At 45.5% G+C, this 10107-nt stretch overlaps 1 protein-coding gene across 3 annotated transcripts in view; it reads right to left on the bottom strand.

The window, feature by feature from the left end:
• Positions 1 to 5172, bottom strand: part of TBC1D21 (TBC1 domain family member 21) — a 13171-nt gene extending 7999 nt beyond the window's left edge. For 2 of the 3 annotated variants that reach the window (XM_007446651.1, XM_007446652.1), the window contains exon 1: positions 4979 to 5172. In XM_007446651.1, the coding sequence (XP_007446713.1) occupies positions 4979 to 5038 (60 nt within the window). In that variant the 5' untranslated portion in view covers positions 5039 to 5172. The remainder of the gene's footprint in view (positions 1 to 4978) is intronic. The other variant, XM_007446653.1, reaches the window with a different exon arrangement.
• Positions 5173 to 10107: the final 4935 nt, after the last annotated feature.

Here is a 10107-nt window from a genome sequence, read left to right as displayed (position 1 = left end):
AGCAGGAAGTAGAAGGGAACAGGCAGAGTGGGGCTGTGTCCTGGGATCCTTAATGGTAAAAGGGAATGCATGAACTTTAGGAATACATTTCCTTATGAATTTTAGTCAATTGATCAATTTCTACAATAAAGACAGTTGTGATTTTGATGGGGATTGCATTGAACCTATAGATCAATTTGGGAAAATTGATAACGCTACTGAATCTTCTGACCCATGAACACAGTATATTTCTGCATTTATTTAGGTCTTCTTTAATTTCTTTCAGCAATGTTTTGTGGGTTTTGGTGTGTAGGTTATTCACGTATTTTGTCAGATTTATCCCTAAATGTCTCATTTTGGGGGATGCTACTGTAAAAGTGTTATTTTTAAACTTTCAACTTCCAACTCTTCATTGCTAGTATATACAGGTACAGGGGATTTTTATGTATTGATCTTGTATCCTACGACCTTGCTAACCTCACTTATTAGTCCTAGTAGCTTTTTTGGTGTATCCACAGGATTTGTTATATAGGCAAATGATCAGCAATCTACAATCCACGGGCCAAATCAGGCCTCTAATCTGTTTTTTTAAATAAAGTTTTATTGGCACACAGCCATGCCCATTCACTCATTTGTTGTCTATGGCTGCTTTCATGCTACAATGGCAGAGTTAAGTAGTTACAACAGAGATGTATGGCACACAAAGACTAAAGTACTTACTATCTTGACCTTTACAGAAAAAGTTTGCTAACCCTGACATAGATGATCATGTTATCTGTGAATAAAGGCAGTTTCACTTCTTCCTTTCCAGGCTGGATGCCTTTTATTTCTTTTTCATGTTTTATGCACTGGCTAGAACTTCAAGGGCAATGTCGAATAAAAGTGGTGAGAGCAGACATCTTTGCTTTGTTCCTAATCTTAGAGGAAAAGCATTCAGGCTCTCATGATTCTGTATGATGTTAACCATAGGCTTTTTGTAGATGCCCTTTATCAGGCTGAGGAAGTTCCCTTCTCTTCCTAATTTGCTGAGAGTTTTTATCAGGGATGGATGTTCTGCATTTACTGAGATGATCATATGGTTTTTCTTTCTGTAGTTTGCTAAAATGGTAAAGTATATTGAATTATTCTGAATGTTAAATCATTCCTTGGATAAACCCCGCTGGTGATGTATTATCCTTTTAATTTTTTTAATTTTGATTTATTTTAATTTTAATTTAATTTATTTTTGGCTGTGTTGGGTCTTCGTTGCTGAGCGTGGGCTTTCTCTAGCTGTGGCGAGCGGGGGCTACTCTTTGTTGCAGTGCGCGGGCTTCTCATTGCAGTGGCTTCTCTTGTTGCGGAGCACGGGCTTTAGGCGTGCGGGCTTCAGTAGTTGTGGCACGTGAGCTCAGTAGTTGTGGCTTGCGGGCTCTCGAGCACAGGCTCAGTAGTTGTGGCGCACGGGCTTAGTTGCTCTGCGGCATGTGGGATCTTCCCGGACCAGGATTCGAACCTGTGTCCCCTGCATTGGAAGGCAGATTCTTATCCACTGTGCCACCAGGGAAGCCCCTGTATTATCCTTTTTAGACATCATTGGCTATTATTTACTACAGTTTTATTTAGGATTTTTGCATCATTGTTCATGAGAGATATTGGCCTATAATTTTGTTTTCTTGTAATGTCTTTGATTTTGGCATCAGGGTAATGTTGGCCTCATAGAATAAGTAGGGATGTATTCCGGCTTTTCCATTTTTTAAAAAAGTTTGTATAGAGTTGGTATTATTTCTTTCTTCAGAATTTGGTATAACTCACCAGTGAAGCCATCTAGGCCTGGAGTATTCTTTGGGAAAAGATTATTAACTACAAATTCAATTTTTTATTAGATTGAAGGATAGTGTCAGAAGAAATTGTTTTATTTTTTACTTTTAAAATTAGAGACTTATAGGAATAGGACATTATCCTTTTAATTCACTTTATTATTTTTATTTTATTTTATTTTTTGGCTGCGCTGCACTGCATGACAGATCTTAGGCATGCAGGGTCTTAATTCCCCGACCAGGGATTGAACCGTGCCCCCTGCAGTGGAAGCGCGGAGTCTTAACCACTGGACCACGAGGGAATTCCCTCTAATTTACTTTAAAAAATAAAAACAAACCATACAGGAAACAACAAGGAATCAATAAACGCATAAAGCATAAAAATGATAGAAATCCAAAGAAATCAACTATGGAAATAAATGCTTAAATTCCCTTATTAGTTGTAAACATTTGAAAAGCATTGATGATAGTCTAAGCACTTTATATTTACCAACCCTCTAATCTTCACAGCCACCTATGAGGTAGGTGAGGTTGTTACACTGTTTTGTATATTAGGGAACCAGAGCCCTAGAGGGTTAATTAGTATATTTGAAGTCGCACAGTAAATATCAGAGCTGAGATTTGAACCCTGAGCTGTTTGTTGCAAGAGTCAGGGTGCTTAACCCCAATGCCATGCCACCAGGGAGTGTAAAAGACAAGAGATTTCAGTTTGAATAAAAAATATACGCCCTACATACGCTGTTAACAAAAGGTATACCTTAAAATTAAATGCTATAGAAAGATTTAAAAATAAATGATGAACAAAGTTATGAAAAAAGGGTTGAACACAATGAAAGTGGCAAAGTCATCAAAGTACTATGCACAGAACACTATAATAAAAGATATGGCATCAACATAATAAGGCAGAGATAATCAGAAACATCGCAAGAAGGCATCTGCTGAGTGCTCGGATAATTTGCATTACTAAACCTCTACCTGCAACAATTGGCCATCAGCCTACTTTGCCGTGGCTGAATTTGTTTATAAAAAGCCACTGACTTCTCCTTCCAGCAAACTCCGCTTCTCTCTGCCCAGCCACTTCCCTAAATCTCCCCATACCCAAGCAAACTACGGGCCACCCACCAGAACATTTAAGACATTTGCTAGCAAGCAAAGGACAAGCACAAAAAGCCTGACCACCTGCAGAGGGCTACAGTGGTGTGTGTGTGTAGGAATTTCCGCAGGAAGTCCCCTTCCTCTCTTCACCAGTACATCCACACCTCCTGTCTGTGCCTAAGATCCGTCATGCAGTGCAGCGCGGCCAAAAAAAAAATAATAATAATAATAAAAGTGAATAGAATCTGTATCTGGGGTCCTTCAAAGTAATGGAGGTGGTCATCTCAATGGCCACTCAAATCCATCTTCATCCTCCTATATTCCTTCATTCCTTGCTCCGCCAACCTATTAACACCCTGCCCACAATCTAGGTACAATGACCTAGTCATCCAGGAGGAGACCCTGCTAGGTACTCTTCAGCTCTGCAGTAGCGCCTTTCCTAGTCCCCTGGGAAGGGTACTGCTAGGTAGGGCAGGTGTGGAAATCTCCTTCCACCTTTGTGGTGTGCCTAAGCAGGTTAAAGCTCTCCACGGGCAAACCTGGGGAAAGCTTGGCCATGCTTTCTCTGGAAAAGGGGTCCAGAAGTGGGAGCCTTAAATGGTTCAGCCTCTCTAACAGCTGCTAGCAGCCTTGGCTACACGCATACATCTTTCTACTCTCCTTCCCCCTCTGCATCACTGGGTTTAAGAATTTTCTCCAGTATTTGTTAGTAAAATAAGAAAGCCACTGGAGGATAAGGAAAACTTTCTATGAGGGTTTTTGATGCTGTGCTCCTCTGAATACTCATAGCAACAGAGACCTCAATAAAGCCTGAGTTCACCTGAGGGACAAGACATACTCCCAACAGTAGCCATGTCAGTGATTCTTACCAAGGGGAGAGGGGGTGGTCCAAGGAGGGCAGGCATATTAAGAGTAGAAAGCTTGGTGTGCAACTTGAAAGTTATCTGGGTGATTATTAGCAACCCAGGTGTGGAGGGTGTATCATCAGTATAGCATTGTTATCTTAAAAACAGCTTAAAACAACAGTGGTTCTCAAAGTTAGCTGCACGTCAGAATCACCCAGAGGGCTTGTTAAACCACAGGTCGATGGGCCCCATCCCCAGAGTTTCTGGTTCAGAAGATCTGGGGCTCAAGAATCTGCATGTCTTACAAGTCCCCATTTGATGTTGATGCTGCAGACTCAGGCACCACTCTTGGAGAATCACTGATTTAGAAGATGGACTCCGCAGTTTGGGTTTAAATACCAGCTCTGCCACTAGCTCTGGGTCTGTAGGCAAGTTGCTTAGTCCCTAGGCCTCAATTTTCTCATTGTGAAATTTTTCTCAATTTTCTCATTTCTCAATTTTCTCAAAGTGAAGATAATAGCTTCATCCACCTCATAGAGTTATGATGAGACTGACTATAAATGATGCATTTAGAACAGTCATTGTACCTAATAAATGCTATATGACAGTTTGTTATTTTATTATTATCCTTCTCTAACTTCAGATAAATGAAGAGAGGTATAAAGAAAATTCACATCAAGGCCTTGTGATAATAGAGCAATAACATTTAAAACTCCGGGAGAGAGAGGCCTGTTTTGCATTTCTGTTTTTTTATGTATCACTCTCTAAATCACTATGATTAATGAGACTTGAGATTGGTTAAGGTCATTATAACTAGTTACTATGATTTTGGAAAATATACTGTGTAGAAAATTTTATGACTGAGGCTGAATTCAAATGAATAGTGTATCATTAATCGGACATGGAACCACCTACTAACAAAAGCATTACTGCCACCTTGTGGCAGCATACCAAAATTGTTGGCAAAAGCACCGTGGAAAATTTATCAGCATCTTTAAGACAACTTGCAGACCTAGACTCATTAAAGTTAGAATGTCACATACGGGGAAAAAGTAACACTGGCTTAGATAGAAGGGTAAAAACGAAACTGTGTTTTTCAGTCCTGTTGTCTGTAATGATGGTGAGACCAAGGTTTAACCTACTCTGTTCCACTTTCAAGGCCAGCTCAGGGTTCTAGTCCTTCCTACCCAACAGGGGAAAATGGCCCTAATGCAAACCAGAGGTTGGGGAGGGAGGGCCTCAGAGATGATGAAGAACACCCACCAGGATGAAGGAGGCCGACTGCCTGGCAGAGAGGCTGTTTTCAGGAGAGAGGGTGGTCATGGCCCCTGCTGTCTTCAAAGCAGCCTCTGACCAGAGCTCACTTGGAGCCCTGAGTGATGCTTTAATTAAGCAGGGGAAGGTGATCTTCCTATGAGCTGCATCCCCAGGAGGAACTGGGCCTATTCCGACCTCCCATACTTGAACAGAGCCAGCCACTGTGTGTCACAAAGCCCCTGGAATCCTCATCACAATGAGGTCATCACAATGACCTTGGAACATGGGAGCACTCAGCTTTAGAGGTTAAGACACACCCAAGAACCAAGGGGACTAAACCTCCCAGTCACCCAGGAAAACTATAGTCCTTACAGGATGTGCAGTGGGGGTTGGGATCAGAGGACATCAGGGTGCTGGGCTGGTGAGGGAGGGCTATCTTGGAATCTCCCTCCTCTGGGCTCCCTTCGCTTGTTATCCTGCCAGACTAGTACCGAAACCTGGAGAACACCTAGAATGGGAACTTTAGATTTCTTGGGTGCCACTTACAGAGACTCAGAATCAGAATGTCTGGGCTGGGAAACTGTATTTTGAAAAACTCCCTGGGTGACTCGGATTAGGTATTTGGGTGGTAGCTTCAAGGGGGTAGAGATCAGTTTCATTTATCTTTATATCTAGAACGCAAAACACAGTGCCCAAGTGACTGAATGAATAAGTTAATTGAAGAGTAAGTGAAGCTCTTAAATCTCATCTTACTTTCCTCTCTGTATATATTAGAGAGATTTCTATACATGCCCCATCTCCCCTTCTACCCTGAGTTCCTTTAGGCTCGGGTCAATGTCTGATTCTTGTGCTTTCCTCTCCCAGTGCCAATCCCACCTCCTGGCACTTGGTAGGTGCTCAGTATTTGTTGAATGAATCAGGAACTGGCTCCTCTCGGCTCCAGCATCACCAGTTCTCCACCTTAAGCGTCGCTTGCATTTCTACTCAGGTCTCGGCCATTAAAGCCATCTGGCTCTAAAGCATTCTTAGTCATTAGGAAAGGATAGTAATTAGACCAACCAAACCGGAATCAGGAGCTTGGAGCTGGAATTTGGACTCTGACCTCAAATCTGGATGTTCCCCCATTCTGAGCCATGGATCCCCCAGCCATGAAATCAGAATACAGTCAACCTCTGGCTCGCACATCCTTATTAACATAGTGAATCAGAGTCCATATGGAAGTCTTCAGTGGACACAATTCACTGTCTCATTTACTGTTACTGTTCTGCTAGCTTGTGGCACTGCAGGAGGCCTTTTAACTCGAAACGCTTTATTCTCTGCCGCTCTCCAGTACTCCATCCCAGCCTAGGAAAGCGTGACAGCCTCTTCCCCTTGATCTGCTGCCCCTAGGTCTGCATGGACAGGAGGTGGGGCGGCTTTGAGTAGGGGAGGAGTGGAATAAGGACGGGGCAGCCTCTGACAGCAGGATGCCTTCCTTCTGAGTCTTCCAAAGCAAATGTCCGGAGCAGCAGGCATGGCGAGGGCATTACTCACCATTTGGGATTATCTATGCCTCTGTTCTTCCACATTAACAATGTCGACAGCTGAGAATTAACTGTAATGTTGCCCTAAGAAGCTGAGGATCAGGCAGGGAGCTGGAAAATCTGAGGGCTAAATCCAAAGTGGCTTCTAAAATGAACATGATGGGCATAGGTCATCTACTGAACTTCCTTTCACCTCTGGCTCCTTATCTGCAAATTGTAGATAATAACCCTTCCCCAAATTAGCCGGTAGAGTTTAGTCATATTACAAAAGCCTCCTAGCAACCACATGGAGGCTTAATATTCAAACAGAATTGTAGGACCCTGCGCTGAAGCAAGAAGGGTTTTGATCCCTTTTTCTCCTTTTTCTGATTCTTCTAAGAGGTTTACCTGTGTCAATCTCATTTTCTTCAGGGCCAAATGGTCCTTACCATGTCCTTGTATTTGTATAATTGCCCAAATTCTTTAGATTCTCCTGCATTACTTTTCTTTCATTCATTTCCCTCTCCCTGATGGGGACCCAATTTTCTGCTTTAAATTTCTGTACATGGGGATTCTTCAGGGCACAAGAATCCCAGATTTTAACGTATTCTTCTTGGTATTAGAGTGTGGGCAAAGGTTGGAGAGATTGAGAATTTGCATTCAAGTCCTGGGAGGGAGCAAACCTCCTAGCCCATCTTTTCTCTGAGGACTCCGGCTGTCCATGGGCTGCCTGCCAGCACTGTGGTGGGAAAGAAGGAGGGCAGATGTGGAAGAGGGAGCTACTGTGGGAATCTCCTGGTTCCCCCACCAGCTTATTGATCTATGCTCTGCTCTACACTACATATTTATTTGCAAGTTGTAATGCTGATCTGTGGTACAGTTTTTCTGAGTTTCTTAACCAGAAGAAGTAGGCAAGGGAACCCCAATGATACTGAAACATGTTTCAGTCTCCTATATGGAAATGGTGAGAGGTGAGAGGTGCCTAGGGAAGACTGTCTCATCTCAGACACACAGTGTTCATGCGTGAGAAGGCTCGTGGGCTTTGGTGCCAGAAAAACCCAGGTTCAAATTCTGACCCTGCCACCCGCCCTTCATGTGAACTTGGTCCCACCTGTTGGGAAAGGCCATCTTGTGCATGCCATCTTTTCACCCCTGCTTGGCCATGTACGAGTGGGCCTTGAGCCTGGAACACTTCCTTGTCAAGAAGTAAAGGGCTCCCCTGGTGGCGCAGTGGTTGGGAGTCTGCCTGCCGATGCAGGGGACGCGGGTTCGTGCCCCGGTCCGGGAGGATCCCACGTGCCGCGGAGCGGCTGGGCCCGTGAGCCGTGGCCGCTGAGCCTGCGCGTCCGGAGCCTGTGCTCCACAACGGGAGAGGCCACAACGGTGAGAGGCCCGCATACCGCAAAAAAAAAAAAAAGAAGAAGAAGTAGGGAGCCCTCTCAGGCTGTGCTGGATTTATCACCTTGTGTGGGGATGTCTTTCCCTGCTCTGGATTCAGCATATGCTCCTTTGTTCTGCTTGAGTGTGTGCGTTGCACAGCACCTGGCCAATCCCAGCACTGTATCTCCGCCTGGCAGGGAGGGAGGGGGCTCTTTGTGAGGCCCTGGGGCACCAATGCCTACTACTGAAGTTGATTCTGCTGTCGCTTCTCCATGTGAGTAAAGCACTGTTCCCTCCAGTGCCTGTGTGAGTTGTGTCTTTCTTGGTGGCCCCGACACTTACAGACCACGGAGCAGGTTGACATTCTGGGATGCTGGTGGCAGGCATTGCTGTGCTGTTTGCTCTCGTCTACGCAGCGGGACTCCTCCCCTAGAGGTAGTAACAGGTGTCATTTGTTTAACACCGTCTCTTACTCTTTCTGAGTCTCAGCATCGTATGTCCTGGGGCAGGGGGATGATAATACCTCATGGAACAGGAGGGTAAGTGAAGAAGCATGTGTGAAGAGCCCGGCATGGGCCGGAGCCCAGGGCACAGGAGTGGTCATGAACCTTGGCATCACCATTAGTATTACCAATACCCAGGACATGTCTGTAAAAATCCCTATGAACTAGACTTGAGTCAAGATGCCATTGCTTCCACGAGGCTTGCAAGTACATCAGTTCAAAAGTTCAAAGATTCTGTGAGCCACACAGTTTCTGTCTCTCTGCCTTTCTCCAGGGAGCTGAGGACCACGGTTGCTATAAAAGCAGGGTGAGGCCAGTATTAGAAACTGAGTTCCGTTCCCTTCATGTCAACACAACACGACACAACCCTGTGAAATGTGATGCGCCAGGTCCCTGTAACAATTAACAGGTAGCCCCCTTCAAAGGACACCTACCCATGACTGTCTAGTCTGGGGCATGCTGCTTCTTGGTATAAATTACATGCATTCTGATTTTATTTCACTGCAAAGTGCCGACAATCTTTTATGCTAAAGCAGTACTTTTCTCTTTGCCCCTCCCTGTGGGGAACCAGGATAAGTTTAGATTTTCGGCAGCAGGTTTTCTGCCCTCGCCTCCACGAAGTGCGGTATTTCTGACAGTGCTGGAGACAGCTGCACGTCATGTGTCACTAGCGGGAGGCGAGCAGAGGGCTGGGGGGCTGGGGGTGGAGACGGCTGTCTTCTGAGCCTGTGGTGTTGGAATTCCCCAGAGCAATAGCCAGCCCAGCCTGAAGTCCTCGGAACTACTTGGAGTGCCACGGGGTTATTTGCTGCATTTGGGGCCATCACCGTCATCTTGGGAAGCCCTCACTTGCTCTACCCTTCCCCTCAGTTAGTTGAAGATGACACCTCTGTCACCTTGAATCCAGTTATCATGCACTCCAGGAATACCCCATAGGAGCAACTCTGGGTAGAAGCCACTGCAGTCAGCAAAAGAGAGGCACTCAGCCCTGGGCAGCTGAGTCCCCACAAGCTCCCTCCTGCTCTGAAGGGGTCTTGCTCCTTAGGGGTCCTCGTCGTGGTTCTCCCTGACTCCTGCCCCCCAGCCTTGGGGCACCACCGCGCACAGGACTCTGATTCTCAGTGAAACCAGGCTGCGTTTTTCATGCTGCCCCGTTCACTGCTCATTCAGCCCCCAAAAGCCCCCTCTTGTCCCTGGACATCCCGACCACTGCTGCCTTTTATAGGGCACTTGCTATATACCTCAGGGGAGGTGCTTCATATACGTCAGTGCCAACCTTGACCACCCTGTGAGGGCAACAGAAGTTACTTGCTTGGGATCACCCAGTTAGTAAGTGGGGAGCCAGGAACCTCCTAGCTCTGCCTAGCCTGGCTACCAGCCAGGCCAGCTCTGCGTCACATCAAGCTGCCTCCCACGTCCTGTGGGCAGAAGTGGGCATCTTTGAACACCTTGCTGGCTCAGGGGACTGTGAGCCCAGAGCCCAGTGGGGAGGAGGGAGCATGCTTTACCTCCTTGTCCAGACTTTGAGATAGTCATTCAATCCAAAACAGAGTGTGTGGTGATGGCTGGACGAGACAGTGGGGCAGTATTACAACCTAGCATGAAAGAGGATGGAGAGGAAAAAGGACAAGGAATTCCAGCAAACTCCAGAGACTGCTAATGGAGAGAAATAATGTGGCTGATTATATTTCTTAAGGCTATCTGTTCCAAAATGAATTTTGAATGAAAAAATAATGCATTTTCCCTACAG

Source organism: Lipotes vexillifer, unplaced genomic scaffold (assembly GCF_000442215.2).
Source record: "Lipotes vexillifer unplaced genomic scaffold, Lipotes_vexillifer_v1.1 scaffold242, whole genome shotgun sequence".
Lineage (NCBI taxonomy): Eukaryota > Metazoa > Chordata > Mammalia > Artiodactyla > Lipotidae > Lipotes > Lipotes vexillifer.
Note: the sequence above shows the minus strand (reverse complement) of the source record. Positions and strands in the feature narration are given on the sequence as shown.